General features: G+C 41.5%; 1 protein-coding gene across 1 annotated transcript in view; it reads left to right on the top strand.

Moving 5' to 3' along the window:
- The window catches only part of pgbd5 (piggyBac transposable element derived 5), a 75,209-nt gene that overhangs the window by 45,637 nt on the left and 10,903 nt on the right, over positions 1-18,669 (top strand). Inside the window, exon 3 of the mRNA XM_043681005.1 lies at positions 12,425-12,559. Within this exon, the coding sequence (XP_043536940.1) occupies positions 12,425-12,559 (135 nt within the window). The remainder of the gene's footprint in view (positions 1-12,424; positions 12,560-18,669) is intronic.

The following is an 18,669-nucleotide window of genomic DNA, read 5'->3' as shown; positions in this document are numbered from 1 at the left end:
TTGAAGAACAAAATTAGGGTAGGGAAGTCTCTGCATTCTGAAGTTAGAGTAGGTTTGACTAAACTTTGAAAACCTATTCTAGTCTGCTTTCAGCTGTATATGGTAGTACCAAGGATCTGTCTTTTTTTTAAAAAAAGAGCTCAATGAGAGGTAGAGGTTAGAATCATGCCCGGCAAAAGAGGAAAACTGTCCTGCAATCATGTCTCAGATCATCACTGCAGAGATTCCTCAAGGTAGCATACTGTTCACAGCCATCTTCAAACGCCTCATCAATGACCTGCTTCCCATGGATTAGAAATGATTGCAGGGTGTTCAGTTCAATTTGTAGTTCCTGAGTTAATTAAACAACCCATTTCTGTGTGCAACAAGATGGATGGCATCCAAGTTTGGACTGTTAAGCGACAAATGGCATTGTCAATAAAGAAAACCTAATTATTTCTCTCTGAAATTCATTGGCTTTACAATCATTGAATTTCCCCCCATCGTCATCAGAAGTGAGAGGGATGGGTCATTTATTGAGTTGGTTTTCAGTAGCTACATAGATTCTTCTTGTAGCCATAATATTTGTCACATGTGACTTATTAGACCTCCCCAAAACATCTTTACAAGGCACAATTCAGATGTTTGAGAGGATATTTTCCCATTGTCTGGTTAAATGCAATTCTGCAATACTCAAAGATGACACTCGCAGGACAAAGCAATCCACTTGACCACTTCATTCAGTTGATATAATATTCATAAAAGATTGTGATACAAATATTTTGAAGCCAATTGAATGCTATTACTTCGTAATGTTCATTTACATTCTCCTGCTCTGTTTTAAAAAATTCTCAAGGTCAGGTTCGTAGGAGAGTAGTCTGACACAGAACAAACGATGCTCTCTGCCATATATATTGTCTGCATTGCAGACTTCAGACTTGGTAATTGTGCACTGACTTTCCTCAAAACACAAATATTTGCAGATTTGATTACCTGGGGTTGCATTTCACTCTAAATTTCCACATGCTGCTATTGCAACATACCATCTTCACTGCCACCACTATACAATCTTGTTTTATTTAAATTAGTGTTTGATTTAATATAACATAGGAGAAAGTGAGGACTGCAGATGCTGGAGATCAGAGCTGAAAAATGTGTTGCTGGAAAAGTGCAGCAGGTCAGGCAGCATCCAAGGAGCAAGAGAATCGACGTTTCAGGCATAAGCCCTTCTTCAGGAATCCTGCTCGCTTTAATATAATGTAGTTTGTAGTCTTTAATGTAATTACATTATTTTGTTCAATCCTGTACCATGTTGTCTGTACTGTGTCCCTTATTGAACTGGCTGCATGACCTCCCCATTAGTGGTTCACAGCAGTCGCATGACTATAGAAAGCCAAGAATTTCATTAGACCAGTAATGCTTTTCTATCACTAACGGTCCATTTTTCACATGCATTGGCTGTTCATTATTCTTTTCAGTTTCTGCTTTTGCATTACACACAGTCTTTAAATCATACAGGCAGGCCTGTGTGTTGTCACTGGCTGTTCATCTGGGTGATCCTTCTCTGGGGAATGTCATTCTCTGATAACGGAACTGTGGCCTTGCAGATAAGTTCACCAATTCCTGATTGGTTGTCCTGATTTGAGGAACACAAGTCCAGTTGTGCACATGTGCCTGCAGCTACAATGGCTGTGTACAATTTCTACTTTGTCCAATTGAGATGAAAACTATGCTATGCAGGTCCCAAATTGCCACTTGAATTGACTCTTAAGATTGTTGGAGATTTCTACCCTGATTGCCATATTTGAGTATTGTCGAGCCAATGTTTGATAGTAATGCCAAAAAGAAAATTTGGCTTTCTGCCATATCAACTTGATTTTGTCATCCATGTCTGTTATTGAAAGAGTAGTTTGTGTGGTGTGACAAAGTCATGCTGAATAATTATTTTGCCTCAGTATTCAAAGCAGAAAGGATAGCTGGAAGTCTCAAAGAAATTAGCAGAAGAGCAGGTCTCAATGAAATTAGCATAAATAATTCATCAATAACCCCCTGCGCCTCGTGTATATGTAAATATAATATTGTACAAGTAAGAGATGCCTTTTGTTTGTTTGCTGGATACAGACGAGTTCCAATGTTTGTTTTCTTAATGTGCTCATGTATAGAATCAAACTGCTTTTGTGACTATGTATATAAAGATATTTTAAGAATAAAGTAAATTCATATTCATAGAAAGGTTTAGATGTATATGGGCCAAACGCGGGTATGTCAGAATAGTTTAGTTTGGGAAACCTGATTCTATAAAAGAATCAATAATGGAGAAATTAATGGAACTGAGGATGACAAATTCCCAGAAACTGATTGTTTCCATCCTCCGGTGTTAAAAGAAATAGGACATCGGTAATGTGATCTTCTAACCATAATCTATCACAGTTCCCTACTCATGTTACTCCACTCTGTAGGAAGGGTGACATTGTAAAACTGGGGAATTACAGAGCAGTTAGCATATCATCTTTGAAATTTTATGGAACCTATAATCAAGGATAGGGTGACTGGTCACCTCAAAATATCAGTTAGTCAGGGAGAGTCAATATGGGTTCTTGAAGAGTAGGTCATAGCTGACAAACCTCAGTTTTTTGAAGAGGTGAAAAAAGTCGTTGATAGAGATAAGTTGCTGGAGGTTGTTTATTTGGACTTCCAGGAAGTTTTTGATAAAGTCTCTCTGAGCTTGTTAGCTATGGTGGAAGCCCACAGATCAGGGGGCAAATTACTGGTATGGATAGGAAATTGATTGACTGGCAGGAAACAGAGTTGGAATCGCGGGTAAGTACTCAAATTTGCAGGATGTGACTAGTGGTGTCCAGCAGAAATTGTTATAAAGCATAGTATCATAGTCATACAGCATGGAAACGGACCCTTCGGTCCAACTTCTCCATGCCAACCAGGTTTCCCAAACTAAACTAGTCTGATATGCCTGCATTTGGCCCATATACCTCTAAACCTTTCCTATTCACTTACTTATCCAAATGCCTTCTAAATGTTTTAACTGTACCTGAACCTACCACTTTCTCTCACAGTCCATTCCACATACGAACCTCCCTCCTTGTGAAAAAATTACTCCAAGTCATTTTTGAATTTTTCTCCTTTCACCTTAACAATTTGTCCCCTAGCTTTGAACTCCCCCACCCTCAGGAAAATACCTTTGCTATTCACCTTTGCTATGCCTCTCGTGACATTATAAATGCCTAAGATCACCCCTCAATCTCCTACACTCAAGTTGGAAAAATTTTCAGCCTATCCAGCCCTTTCTTGAACTCGATCCCTCCAGTCCCAGCAACATCCTAGTAAATCTTTTCTGAACCCTCTCCAATTGAATAATATCCTTCCTATAAGAGGGCAACCAGAACTGTACACAGTACTCCAAAAGTAGCCTCATCAATGTCCTGTCCAACCCCAACATTAGGTCTAAACTCCTATACAGTGATCTGAGCAATGAAGGCAAGCGTGCTGATTGCCTTCTTAACCAGCCTGTCTATCTGTGATGCAACTTAGAAAGAACTATGTAGGAACTATGTCCCTGAATCCCTAGTTCTCTCTGTTCGACAACACTATCAGGGCCCTACCATTAAGTGCTGCCCTTGTTTTACCAAAATGCAATACCTTGCATTTATCCAAATTAAACTCCATCTGCCACTCCTCAGCCCATTGTCCCAATTAATCAAGATGCCTTTGTAATCTTAGATAACCTTCAAGTGGAGGTTAAGGACAGAATTAGAGTCCGAGAGATGTACAACATGGAAACAGACCCTTCGATCCAATTAGTCCATGCTGACCAGATATCCTAACCTAATTTAGTCCCATTTGCCAGTACTTGGCCCATATCCCTCTTAAACCATTCCAACTCATATACCATCCAGATTAATTTTAAATGTTGTAATTGTACTAGCTTCTTATACTTCCTCTGGCAGCTCATTCCTTATTTGCACTACTCTCTACATGAAAAAATTGCCTCTTAAATCCTTTTTAATTTTTTCCCTCTCACCCTAAACCTATACCCTTTAGTTCTGGACTTACCCACCCCAGGGAAAAAACCTTATCTGTTTACACTATCCATGCCCCTCATGATTTTATAAACCCCTCTAAGGTCACCCCTCAGAATCCTACGCTCCAGGGAAAATAGACCCAGCCTATTCAGCCTCTCCCTATAGCTCTGGCAACATCCTTGTGAATATTTTCTGAACCTTTCCAAGTTTCACAACATCTTTCCTATGGGAGGGAGACCAGAATTGCACACAATATTCCAAAAGTAGCATAATTAATGTTCTGTACAGCCACCACATGATCTCCCAACTGCTATACTCAATGCACTGATCAATAAAGGAAACCATACTAAATGCCTTCTTCACTATCCTATCTACCTGTGACTCCATTTTCAAGCAACTATGAACTCTCACTCCAAGGTCTCTTTTTTTTCTCAGGACCTTACTTTTAAGTGTATAGATAAAAACAATGACTGCAGATGCTGGAAGTGTATAGGTCCTGCACTGATTTGCCTTTCCAAAATGTAGCACCCCTCATTTATCTAAATTAAACTCCATCCGCCACTCCTCAGTCCATTGGCCCATCTGATCCAGATCCCTTGTTCTCTAAGATAGCCTTCTTCGCTGTCCACTACACCTCCTATGTTCACAGCAAAATCATTTATATAAAAGACGAAAAGCAGTGGACCCAGCGCCGAAATTCTTCAATTAGTGTTTGATGCTAGTTCAATTTTAAATTTAAATCTGAGATCAATTGTTATTAAGCTAGAATATCAAAGAATATGGGCCCAGGGCAACTATATGAAGTTTGGCCCCAAGTCACCCATGATTTCAGTGAATGGCACAGTAGGCTGGCAGGGCTGAATGGCCTACTCCTGTTACTATGTACAGGACTACTTCCTGGTGGATATCATTCGGTGGTGTATTTCTCCATTTGAGGATTCCGTTGTATGCATATGATCTGGAATTGTTTTGATTCCTTGAGTATTTTTAACTGACACTGCAATCTTTCCATTTGGCTGGGGATGGTTGAATTTTCCAATCCTTTATAAAGCAGGTAAATTCTCCATTTCTCGGGGCCATTATCAGTTATCACAGTGAGAGGAATGCAATAATGCTTGGAAGTGTAGTACTTTCAGAATTCTGCAATCGCAGTGGTAGTCAGTTGGTCCAGCTCCAGTGGTCTGAATGATGTTTTATTGCAACAAGATAATTTAGTTCTCTCAAGTGTGAGGAGGTCTCCTTCCAGCTTCATCCATGGTCAGTCTCAGATTTCACATGTCATCCACAGCTCTTTAACTTGTTTAGCTTGGTTCATTGGAAGCACTGCACTGACTGATGTGGTCCTTGATTTCATTGCTCACATTTTTGTCTTCCTCAGACTTGAGTCAATTCCTTGTGGGCTTGCATTGCTTTTTAGTGTCTTTCAGTAGAAGCTACAACAGATCCAAGATTACTGTGCATCTGTCAGTAGTTCTGCTTCTGTGCAGCTCTTTAGTTAATCTCAGCTTCATTCCAACCATATTATGAGTTAAGTCCCAATACAGTGTTGTCTGAAGTGCCTCCTATACTGAATTAGTTTCAAGATGGCTCTCTCCAGTCAATGCCTTGCGGTAGAAGTCATATGACTACAGCAAGCCATGAGATATTGGTAGAGTATTGGATTCATCCCCAAACAATACTTAACTGTGACATGAGCCACTATAAATTTTGGAGGCAGAAACTGAAATCTTTTTGCCTTTCTACACCAAATTATCAGCATTTAATCTTTGACACACTCCCTTTGCAGACACCCCTGTGTCAGCACTTCCTGTTTACTTTCATATGCCTTTTTGAGGCATCCCAAGTTTCAATTGGCTTTTTCTACACAGCTAATCCCCCACAACAAGTTGACTGTTCAAGACCAGTAGCAAGTACTTTCTTTGAACTGCTAACTACTTTTTCAGTATCCGTCACAGTTCTTAAAATTCCAAGTCAAATCAGGTCAAATGTTAAACTAACATTAAGTTTGACCCTGCTGAACACTGCTAAAATGGGGCATGAAATTGAAGTTCTTTTGACTTGCATTCATCAGGATTAGGACACAAGAACGCACACTTAAAAAAGAAATGCAAACTTATACAGCATGCAAATAGGGTTAGTTGGACAAAGGTGAGCATGGAGATGCCACAGTTAATTTTTTTAGATTAGATTAGATTCCCTACAGTGTGGAAACAGGCCCTTTGGCCCAACCAGTCCACATCGACCCTCTGAAAAGTAACCCACCCCCCCCTCTGACTAATGGACAATTTAGCATGTCCAATTCACCTGACCTGCACATCTGTAGACTGTGGGAAGAAACCGGAGCACCCGGAGGAAACCCACGCAGACACTGGGAGAATGTGCAAACTCCACATCTGAGGCTGGAATCGAACCTGGGACCCAGGTGCTGTGAGGCAGCAGTGCTAACCACTGAGCCACTGTGCTGCCCTCTTGGCTGATTTTAAAATGTCTCCATTTCACAAAAGTGCCAAATAGCTAAGAAGGGAAAGGAAATAAGGACCTCTGATAACATACACTAGAAATGGTGAGGGGTCTGAGGAAAACCTCATCTGGGATGCTAGTACAACAATAAAACCCCAATATAGCCCAATTCCAGATAGCCGGGAGCAGCAATACGTTGAGGATCAGAGTGGAACAGCAGGACTGTTTGGTGCTGGTGATTTCAACTATATCATCAATGCAAATCATTCCTGATGAAGGGCTTATGCCCAAAACATTGATTTTCCTGCTCCTCTGATGCAGCCTGACCTGTGCTTTTCCAGCACCCCACTCTCGACTCTATCATCAATGCACTGAACAATCTGACAGCTGATGGCAAACTGGGTGCCACATCCAGGCACCTAATGGAAAGAGTTTAAAAAAAATATAGGCTGCGCAATGTCTTCAGCAATACTGCATATAGAGTGCCTGGTTAGGCCAGATGATCTATCTGCTTCAGGACAGACTTCTATTTGTGCCCCAAATAGAATACAGTCAGAACCACTGACATCAAGCTGGTGATCTCTGACCATTGTCTACTGGCCAACTAGGAGGACCACATATTCCTGTTACTCTTCTAGATACTGAACGTGAAGTTGTTGACCTCTGAAAACAAATTCAAAAAGGAATTACAAAGGCTGAACTGTGAAAAAACCCTCTTTTGAATCTCTAATGCATTGATAGAAAGGAATTAAAGCAAACATCAAGAGACTCATCATCCTTAAAGGTGCTTGGAAGTCAAAAGAAACTGGTAGAATTGTTATGACTAGAAACATCATGCTGCAAATAATTGGGGGGGAGGAGAGAATGTCAATAGCAAAGAGGATCTCCAACAAGTGAGTAGCCAGCAAACCTAATTTTTTCCCTTTGGAAGCCTCCAATGTGTCTGGTCAAAGGTCCACTACATGGAGCCGGATGAGACATGCTTGCATTCCTTGTTCCAGAAGGTGCATAGAAAGAACGCTGTATTCAGCAGCCTGAAGGAAGAGGATAGATCTTCATCTTAATCTGATTATTGGAGAATCAGCAAACCCTTTTATGCCAAACAATATGACTGGAAGCCCACAACCAACATGGTTTGTCATCCTGTCCTCTATTATGGAATTCTTGTACATGGGAGAGTTTGGAAGAGCTGACTGAGGCCCATGAGTCTTTCAAGAAGTATAACTCCTGGAAGCGACAGCTTATCAGTAGAGTTGTATTTGACTTTGTGGACCATCAAGGTGTATGAGAGACTATTTCTGACTGGCAGCGTGACCAAATCCATGAGGGAAAGCATCATCACCATTATCTACAAGCAGGAGATGGAGAGGAAATTAGCAATTGGTAACCGTTCTGACTGCTGAATCAAAGTTGCAAAATTTTATTGAAGGTCGTCATCAAACAGGTCAGGTCTGCTCTGGGGTCTTGATTCATCCTAAACAGATCTGCACTTACCAGGGAGGAGAACCTTGCATTGCTCTGCTACAATCGCCCATGTGCAGAATGTAAGGTGAACACCAGCTTGGACCAGGAGACACCATTAACAGGAAATATCTCTCCTATATGAGGAACAAAATGGGCTTTGGGGAGAGAATCCACAATTGCATTTGCTGTACATAAATGTCAGTTGTGTAATTTCAATCAATGGTTGAGAATTTAAAAGCTTCTTGATCAAATCTGGAGTCAAACATTGTTACCCTTTTTCTCCTTATTTATTTATGTTGCATAGCTGGTCAGGAGGATGTAGGTCTAAACAGGTTGACTATCCCAGACAGTTGAGGCCTGCAGTTCAAAGCCAGCTTGTAAGTGGACAATGCCATGGTCTTCTGCTTGGATCTGCTGTCAGTGTGCAGACTCTTGAACATCTGTTTGAACTGGCCTGGAGAGCCAAGAGATGAGGGAGGCCATGTTATTTGGGACTTGGACTGTGACTGATCCTTTATCCCCTTCACCATCCGATCAGATTACTGACAACGGCTGGTTTAGAGTGGCAGCTGAAAATTGGGAGGAGCATATTGACACGTTGAAGCAGAAACTGGGCAATGGGAGTGCTACTCCTTCTTTATCAGATGTTGGGTGCCCTGGCCTGAGCCACCATCTAATTTATCTTGAGGTCAAAGATGGATTGTGTCTGCAGGGACAACATGTACAAAACACTGGATAAAGAGGGAAAGGATGCACTAAACATTATTTTCATCCTGATGGCCCCCTTTGTATGCAGCTGTATCAACCCTCAATATGCAAAAGCCAAGTGCCACTATGTGCTGAGATTCTGTGTGACCCTGCATTGTGATGGATGGGTCGGGCCAAGTTTTCCATGGAACACACCATCTAGTTGGACCATACCGTATCACCTGTCCTTTCTGTAAATATGGACCACAAGTCCATCAGGCAGTGGTCAGAACATTACATCCTTGGGGCCCTGCAGGGAAAGGTCAATCCTATTGGATTGTTCCCTGAGCAGACTGTTGAAGACATTTGAATGAGATGTCTCGTTGCCAGAACTTCCCAACCAAGCTGATGGTGAGAAGGGCATTACTTGTCAGATTTTTCATGCCACTCTAACTCTGTGCCACTGTACGCTGCCCTCGAGATGGCTACAGTACTGTCACATGCTGCTTTTCTGTCTTTGTGAAGGAGGTCTGGAGAGAGATGCAATGATTTTGGCATGGTTTATCCTAAGCGTCTCTGTAGACATATGAATGTCCCAGGGAACAGCCTATAGAGCACAAGAGACTGATTTGATTATTAACTAGACCTGAAGACCACTAACTCGTCGAAAGAGCCATGAGTGGAGGTGCCAGTGTTGGTTCACCAGGTAGCTGTGAAGGAGCAGCACTCTGAAAGCTAGTGCTTCCAAATAAACCTGTTGGACTATAATCTGGTGTTGCGAGATTTTTATCATTGAAAGAGAGCCATCGGTTTGCCTGAAAATTGCTGATTTTCCAGTGCAGATTGTTGTTGACTGTTGCAGACTGACTCATTCCAGTTCCAGACTACATGCTGAGAGACACACTAAAAATTGGACAGCTGTTGCTAGAGCATAGTGAGTTTAAGGTTCCTTATTTCAGGATTCTCTGGGAATGCAAAAATAACCACCAGCTTCTTTACTGCAAACCAACTTCGTATCTGACTTTTCTCTGGTCTCCTCCAAAAATGTGTAAGAAACTTATGGATTTAATTGAACCAAAGATTTGAAACTATAGCTGGTCAGCTGTTTCTGTTCCTTCCCCCTCACTATCCAGTTGGCAACCCGCAACTGTCATAAAAGCTAATTTTATCATTGGGATCCACATCTTGCTTCCTCGATCTTATTCCCATTAAACCGCTTGTATGATGCACTTTTAACTCCTTTGCTGTTGCTAAGTTACCTAGGTGGGGAGGTAGTGGTACGGTGGTAATGTCACTAGACTAATAAATATAACCCAGGCGAATTCTCTAGGACATCTGTTTGAATCCCACCTTGGAAGATCATTAAATTTGAATTCAATAAAAAGTCTGGAATTTAAAAAAAACCCACTGTTGAGTGTTGAAAAAACAAAATCAATTTGGTTCATTAACGTTATTTAGGGAAGGAAATCTGCTATCCTTATCTGATTCTTCCAATAGTGATTTCAAGTCCACAGCAACATAGTTGACTTTGGGCAACTAGATGGACAATAAAATGATGTCCTTGCCAATGCTGCCCTCATACTATGAAATAATTTGAAAAAAATCACAGTACTTATCTGATATCCGGTACAAGAAAACAAACATAACAGTAGATCACAATGCCCAGACATTGCTTTTCGTCTCCATTATAAACTGTTCCCTAGCTACCAATTCCAGCCATCCACTTTTTGTCAGTTATGTAAATGATTTGGATGTGAGCATAAGAGGTATAGTTAGTAAGTTTGCAGATGACACTAAAATTGGAGGTGTAGTGGACAACGAAGAAGATTACCTCAGATTACAATGGGATCTTGATCAAATGGGCCAATGGGCTGAGAAGTGGCAGATGGAGTTTAATTTAGATAAATGTGAGGTGCTCCATTTTGGGAAATTATACACTTAATGGTAAGGTCCTAGGGAGTGTGTCTGAACAAAGAGACCTTGGCATGCAGGTTCATAGCTCCTTGAAAGTGGAGTCGCAGGTAGACAGGATAGGGAAGAGGGCGTTTGGCATGTCTTCCTTTATTGGTCAGAGTATCGAGTACAGGAGTTGGGAGGTCATGTTTCGGCTGTAAGGACATTGGTTAGACCACTGTTTGAATATTGCTTGAATTCTGGTCTCTTTCCTATCGGAAAGATGTTGTGAAACTTGAAAGGGTTCAGAAAAAATTTACAAGGATGTGCCAGGGTTGAAGAATTTGAGCTATAGGAGAGGAACAGGCTGGGGCTGTTTTCCCTGGAGCAATGGAGGTGGAGGGGTGACCTTATAGAGGTTTATAAAATCATGACGGGCATGGATAGCATAAATAGACAAAGTCTTGTCCCTGGCATGGGGGAGTCCAGAACTAGAGGGCATAGGTTTAGGGTGAGAGGGGAAAGTTGTAAAAGAGACCTAAGGGGCAACTTTTCATGCAGAGGGTGGTACGTGTATGGAATGAGCTACCAGAGGAAGTGGTGGAGGCTAGTACAATTACACATTTGAAAGTCATTTGGATGGGTACATGAATAGGAAGGATTTGGAGGGATATGGGCTGGGTGCTGGCAGGTGGGATTAGATTGGTTTGGGATATCTGGTTGGCATGGATGGGTTGGACTGAAGGGTCTGTTTCTGTGCTCTGCATCTCTATGACTTGATAACTGTCCAAAACTGAATCAGTTTGCTGATTCGTTGTAACATGCCTTAATACATCTGGTGCAGCTCACATTTATTTCTTTGTTTCATCTAGACTCCACTAATCCCACACACACGTTCCTGGCCTCCTACATTCTAACGTCTTTGTTCTTTGAAGTCATCCAAAATTCAGCTGCTCCATGTTGTTTCTTGCACCGAGATCAATTCACTCGTTATTTATGTTCTTGCCACCTACATTCATTCCTGGTTAAACAATGCCTTTGTTTATAAATTATCTTGTTTTCCAATCCCTCCACTGCCTTCCCTTTCCCTGGCCCTGTAATTTCATTCAGTCCCACATCTCTTGAGTGTTTCTCTAATCATGGCCTCTGGAACATCCCAAAATTTTAAACGCATCAAATTAGTGGCTCTGCTTTCAGTAGTCTGGACTCTGCAATCACTTCCCATACATTTCCACCTTCCTTTCGGACACTTCTTAAAATCTAAGTTTCTGCCCCAGTAATGCCTGAGGTAGACTGGTGTTTAAAACACTCCTAAGAAATGTTATTTTATTATGCTAAAGGTTCTATATAAATACTAGTTATTGATTCCAACTTATGATATTTGTCTTTTCATATAAGGAGACATTGTTAGCAGGTGCTATTGAATAGGACCTGAGCCATGCAAGAGCAGCTAATAAGTGTTTATTTAACTGGTCGCCATCTTGAATCACTGAGAAGTTCAGTTTTAGTGTACATCTGAGTTGATGTAAATGCCTGGCATTGTCTCCCCAGTACTACTGTGCTTTTGTTTAGGAGTTTATTAGCTGCCAACCTCTTTCCAATTGAGGCTTTTTGTTTCATATAAATCATTAACTAATTATCTGAAATAGGTCCCAGCTCTAGTTACCAAAGGAATCCAATTGTATTCTACTTTTTGTTTTTGTTTTCCTGTACGGTTCAATACAATCATTAACTGGACTTCTGGGTTCATAGTTTACTTTCAATGAGGATTCATTATAAATTGAATTAAGTAACCTGTAGAGAACTTTAAACAAGCCTTGTTATAATTGAGGAAATGTCAGTGCAAGGTTATGTATGATTTAATCTTTCACTGCACACAAATACACAATTTTGTATTTCAGGTACTGCATGAACCATTAATTGATGAAGATCCACTCTTCATTGCTACGTGTACAGACCGGGAGTTGCGCAAAAGGAAAAAGCGAAAGTTTAGTCTTTGGGTCAGGCAATGTGCAGCAACAGGCTACATCTGTCAGGTGATGTAATTTACATTGTTCTTTGCTGTGTAGCCAAATATTAAATCCATTTAAATATATCTACATAAGACATTGATTTTAAATAGCTAATTGTCACATTGTTGTTTGTCCTAAACTACATCTGCCAGTTCTCTGCTCACTTCATTAACTTGTTTATTTTTGTGACATATTTTACAGCACTGCCTGTGTTTTGCCAAGCCCCTCCCTTTTTTATGGTATCAACATTTTTCATAGTGTTCCTTTTATCTATGCCCGAATTGTCTTCTGAAACGGGACCTTAGAAGAGGACTAATCACTAACCCTGGGGCATAAGCCATCAACAATCCAAGCTCCATCTTAACTCTATTCTCTGACACTCAAATTTCTGTTCATGCTGCTGAAGTTTTTTCTAACCAGCCTTTTGAGACACTTAAGATAAGACCATAAGACATAGGAATGGAAGTAAGGCCATTTGATCATGACTGATGGGCATTTCAACGCCACTTACCCACACTCTCCCCATAGCCCTTAATTCCTTGCGAGATTAAGAACTTATCAATCTCTGCCTTGAAGACATTTAACATCCCAGCCTCCACTCCGTTCCGTGGCAATGAATTCCACAAGCCCACCACTCTCTGGCTGAAGAAATGTCTCCTTATTTCCATTTTAAATTGACCTCTTCTAATTCTAAGGCTGTGCCCACTGGTCCTAGTATCCCAGCCTGACAGAAACAACTTCCCAGCGTCCACCCTTTCTAAGCCATGCATTATCTTGTAAGTTTCTATTCTATCTCCCCTCAACCTTCTAAACTCAAATGAATACAATCCCTGGATCCTCAGCCGTTCATCGTATGTTAGGTCTACCATTCCAGGGATCATCGTGAGAGTCTCAGCTGCACACGCTCCACTGCTAGTATGTCCTTCCTGAAGTGTGGGGCCCAAAACTGGACACAGTATTCTAAATGAGGCCTAACCAGAGTTTTGTAAAGTCTCAGTAGCACATCGCTGCTTTTACATTCCAACCATCTTAGATAAATGACAATATTATATTTGCTTTCTTAACCACTGACACAACCTGCAAGTCAACCTTTAGAGAATCCTGGGCTAGCACTCCCAGATCCCTTTGTACTTTGGCTTTAGGAATTTTCTTACCATCTAGAAAATAGTCCATCCCAGTATTCTTTTTCTCAAAGTTCAAGACCTCGCATTTGTTCACATTGAATTTCATCAGCCATTTCTTGGATCACTCTCCTCAACTGTCTAAATCTTTCTGCAGCCTCCCCACCACCTCACAACCTCACCACCTGCCTGTCCACCTAACTTTGTATCATCGGTAAACTTCGCCAGAATGCCCCCATGCCCCTCATCCAGATCGTTAATATATAAAATGAACAGCTGCGGCCCCAACACTGAACCCTGCTGGACACCACTTGTCACCAGCTGCCATTCTGAAAAAGAATGTTTTATCCCAACTCTGCCTTCTGTCAGACAGCCAATCCTCAATCCATGCCAGTAGCTGACCTCAAACATCATGGGCCGTCATCTTACTCAGCAGCCTCCCGTGAGCCACCTTATGAAAGGCCTTTTGGAGTCTAAGTAGATAACATCCACTGAGTTTCCCTAGTCTAATCTACTTGTTACCTCTTCAAATAATTCTAACAGGTTCTACTAAATCCATGCTGACTTATTGTAATCCGACCCTGCACTTTGAAGAATTTAGAAATCTCATTCTTAATAATGGATTCTAGAATTTTACCTACAACCGAGGTTAGGCTAATTGGCCTATAATTTTCCATCTTTTGTCTTGATCCTTTTTTGAACAAGGAGGTTACAGAAGTGATTTTCCAATCATCTGGAACTTTTCCTGACTCTAGTGATTTTTGAAAGATTACAACCAATGCCTTCGCTATTTCTTCAGCCATCTCCCCCAGAACTCCAGGATGTAGCCTATAGGGGACAGGAGATTTATCAATTTTTAGATCTTTTTAGCTTTTCTAGCACTTTCTCTTTTGTAATGGCAACCATACACTAGTCTGCCCCTTGACTCCTCTTAATTGTTAGGATATTACATGTCTTTCACATGTGAAAACTGACACAAAGAGTTTAAGTTCTTCAGCTATTTCCTTATCTCTCATCACAAGCCTTCCTGCATCAATTTGGAGCGGCCCAATTTCTATTTTTGCCTCACATTTGTTTCTTATGTATTGAAAGAAACTTTTACTATTATTTATAATATTCCTGGATAGCTTACCTTCATGTTTGATCCTCTCTTCCTTATTTCTCTTTGTTATCCTGTTTTTGGTAGTCTTCCCAATCTTGTGATTTCTCAGTGCAGTTGGCCACTTTATAGACACTCTGTTTGTCTTTGATACATTTCCTGACTTCCTTTGTCATCTATTGCTGTCTAATTCTCTCTTTCCCCCCCCCCCCCAGAAAATCTTTCTTTATGATTGCTGCCTCCTAAGTGTTCCCTTACTTTACAAAAGATCTTAAAGTCTGACTTATTACATATCACTAAGTCCAGAACAGCCTGCTCTCTGTGGGGTATATCACAGGCTGTTCTAAAAAGCCATTCTGTAAGCATTCCATGAATTCCCTTTCTTTGGATCCACTGGCAACATTATTCACCCACCCCATTTGCATATTGAAGTCCCCCATGATCACCATGACCTCGCCTTTCTGACATACCCTATTTCCTGGTACACCTTTCGCCCCTAGTCCTGCTAGGAGGTCTGTACATAACTCCCATTATGGTTTTTTTGCCTTTGTGGTTCCTCAACTCCACCCACACAGGCTCCACATCATCTGACCCTTGTCATTTCAGTGCCATAGATTTAATTTTATTTTTAACTAACAGGGTAACCCAACCCCCCTCTGCCCACCTCCCTGTCTTTTCGAAAAGTTGTAAATCCTTGGATGTTTAGCTGCCAGTCCTGACCCCCCTACAACCGCTTCTGTGATGTCTACCACATCATAATCATTCACAATGATTTGTGCTGTTAATTCATCTACTTTGTTACAAATACTATGAACATTCAGGTAAAGCACCTTAATGCTAATTTTCTTATCCTCATGATATCCATCACTTCTCGTAGTATGTCCTAAGCTATCCTTCCTTTTTGCTTCATTTCTAATCTGCCTCGAACTTCAGACCTGCACACATGCTAACCTGCTGCTTATCTTTCTACTTGACTCCATATTCCCTGTTGCTATCCCTTTCCCTCCTCTCTTCCACCCCCCCCCACTCGCAAGTTTAAAGTCCAAGTGACCACCATATTTATCCTTTTCACCAAAACACTGGTTCCAGATCGGTTCAAGTGGAGGCCGTCCCATCGGTACAGATCACCCCGGTTCTAAAACTGATATCAATGTCCCATGAAATGGAATCCCTCTTTCCCACACCAATCTCTTAGCCACATGTTTACTTCCCTAATTTTCTTATCCCTATGCCAATTAGCAACTGGCTAGGGCACTAATCCAGAGATTATGACCTTCGAGGACCTGCTCTTCAATTTCCTTCCTAGTGCTCGATACTCCCCGAACAGGTGGTCCTTTCTAGCCTTGTCTATGTTGTTTGTGCCAACGTGGACCACAATAACTGGATCCACTTCCTCTCGCTCCAATATCCTTTCAAGCTGGTCAGATGTGTCCTGCACCTGGATCTGGGCAGGCAACACACCATGCGGGACTCCCAATCCGGCTCACAAAGGATATTATCTGTCCCCCTAATTGTAGAATCCCTGATAACAACTACTTCTCTTTTTGCTCCCCCCTCTTGAATGGCCTTCTGCACCATGGTGCCATGATCAGCTGGCTCATCCTGTCCACAGCCCTTTTTCCTCATCCATACAGGGAGCAAAACTCTCAGGCCCAGGGACTGAGGCTCCTCCCCTCCTGACCTCAGAATCCCCATACCTGCCTCACTTAGTCATTCCCTGTTGTTCCTGATCACTAATTGAACTTTAATTACTTAATCAAGCGGGTGTGACTGCCTCCTGAAACAAAGCATCCAGGTAACTCTCCCCCTCCTGGACGTGCCACAGTGTTTGAAGCTCAGATTCCAGATCATCAATTCTGATCCAGATTTCTTCCAGCAACCAACACTTGCTGTGGATGTGGTCACCGCTGTTCACAATGGGATCAGCCAGCTCAACATTTCAACTCCCCCTCCCACTCCACCAAGGATATGCAGGTCTTTGGACTCCTCCATCGTCAGACCACAACAAAACGACGGTTGGAGGAAGAGCGCCTCATCTTCCGCCTAGGAACCCTCCAACCACAAGGGATGAACTCGGATTTCACCAGTTTCCTCATTTCCCCTCCCCCCACCCTGTCTCAGTCAAATCCATCAAATTCAGCACCGCCTTCCTAACCGGAGATCTTCTTCCCGACCTCTCCGCCCCCACCCCAGTCTGACCTATCACCCTCACCTTGACCTCTTTCCACCTATCACATTTCCGACGCCCCTCTCCCAAGTCCCTCCTCCCTACCTTTTATCTTAGCCTGCTGGACAAACTTTCCCCATTCCTGAAGAAGGGCTTATGCCCGAAACGTCGATTCTCCTGTTCCCTGGATGCTGCCTGACCTGCTGCGCTTTTCCAGCAACACATTTCCAGCTCTGATCGCCAGCATCTGCAGACCTCACTTTCTCCTCAGCTTCCACATTATACAGCTATAGCACATCACCTGTCCAGCCATCTCTACTTATTTAATTAATTTATGCAAATTTGAGTTAAATAATTTCTAGTACTTCTGTCATCTTATTCAATTAACCAACTAATAGTAGACTTTTAATCAATCACATGATACACAAGAAATATCAGTTGAAACACCTTACCTTAGCAACACACAAGAGTTCTTTTTTTGGTTAGAGAAGGAGGGCGGGTGGGAGACATTACACATAGTGTCTTGGGATTCAGCCATTGCCAAAATATATACCTGAAACTCCCGAGGTAAGTTTTTATGTTTAAAAATTTCCTTCCCATCGAGCTCCTCCCACTCCAACTGCTGCTGAAAAAATGAATGTTTTGTGATCCCATTCTGGAACAAAAAATTATTTTCTTCAGGCTGTAAAATCTTGTGTATTTCCAGAATCTTCTGTGTTTATTTCAGTTGCCATAATGGTTTAATTAACACTTGTAATAGCTCCCACTCCATAAGACCTTAAGACATAGGGAGCAGAAGTAGGCCATTCACCCCAATGAGTCTGCTACAGTATTCAATGAGATAATGGCTGACTGATAATCAACTCCACTTTCCTGTCTCTTCCCCACAACCCTCGATTCCCATACTGATTAAAAATCTATCTCTGCCTTGATTATACTTTAATGACTCAGCCTTGACAGCCCTCTGTGGTAAAGAATCCCTCTGAGAGAAGAAATTTCTCTTCATCACTGTCTTAAATCTGCAACTCTTTTTTTATTCTGAGATTATGCCCTCTGCACCTAGACTCTCGCACAAGCAGAAACAAATTGTCAAGTCCCATTAGAATCTAGAATGCTTCAATAAGGTTGCTTCTCATTCATCTAAACGCTAATAAAATCAGGCCCAACCTAATTGACCTCTCCTCGTAAGACAGTTTCTCCATATTTAGTATCAGCCTTGTGAAACCTCTCTGGATTATCTCCAATGCAGTATATCCTTCCTTGGAAAAGGGACCCAAAGTGTTCATAATATTACAGCAGTGGTCTGACTAGTGCTTTGTGCAGTGTTAGCAAAATCTTACTTTTATATGCCATTTCCTTTTAAATAAGGGACAACACTTAATTTGTCTCCCTATTATTGGTGAGCCTGGATGCTAGTTTTTTTTTGTGATTTTAACGAGGACTTCCAGTTCCCTCTGTGCTGTAGTTTTCTGCATTGTTACTTCATTTAAATAATGTTCAGTCAATCTATTCTTTCTGACAAGGTGCATAACTTCTCATTTCCCCACATTAGATTCCATGTATTTGTCCACTTGCTTAACCAGTCTATATCCCTCTGCACTCTGTAATCCTCACTATTTGTCTTCCCACTTATTTTTGTGTCATCCACAAATTTCACTATAGTACATTGACTTTCCTCATTCAAGTCATTAACATATTCGTAATTAATTGCGGTCCTATCATTGATCCTTGTGGCACTCCACTGATT

This window comes from Chiloscyllium plagiosum, chromosome 3 (assembly GCF_004010195.1).
Source record: "Chiloscyllium plagiosum isolate BGI_BamShark_2017 chromosome 3, ASM401019v2, whole genome shotgun sequence".
NCBI lineage: Eukaryota > Metazoa > Chordata > Chondrichthyes > Orectolobiformes > Hemiscylliidae > Chiloscyllium > Chiloscyllium plagiosum.
Note: the sequence above shows the minus strand (reverse complement) of the source record. Positions and strands in the feature narration are given on the sequence as shown.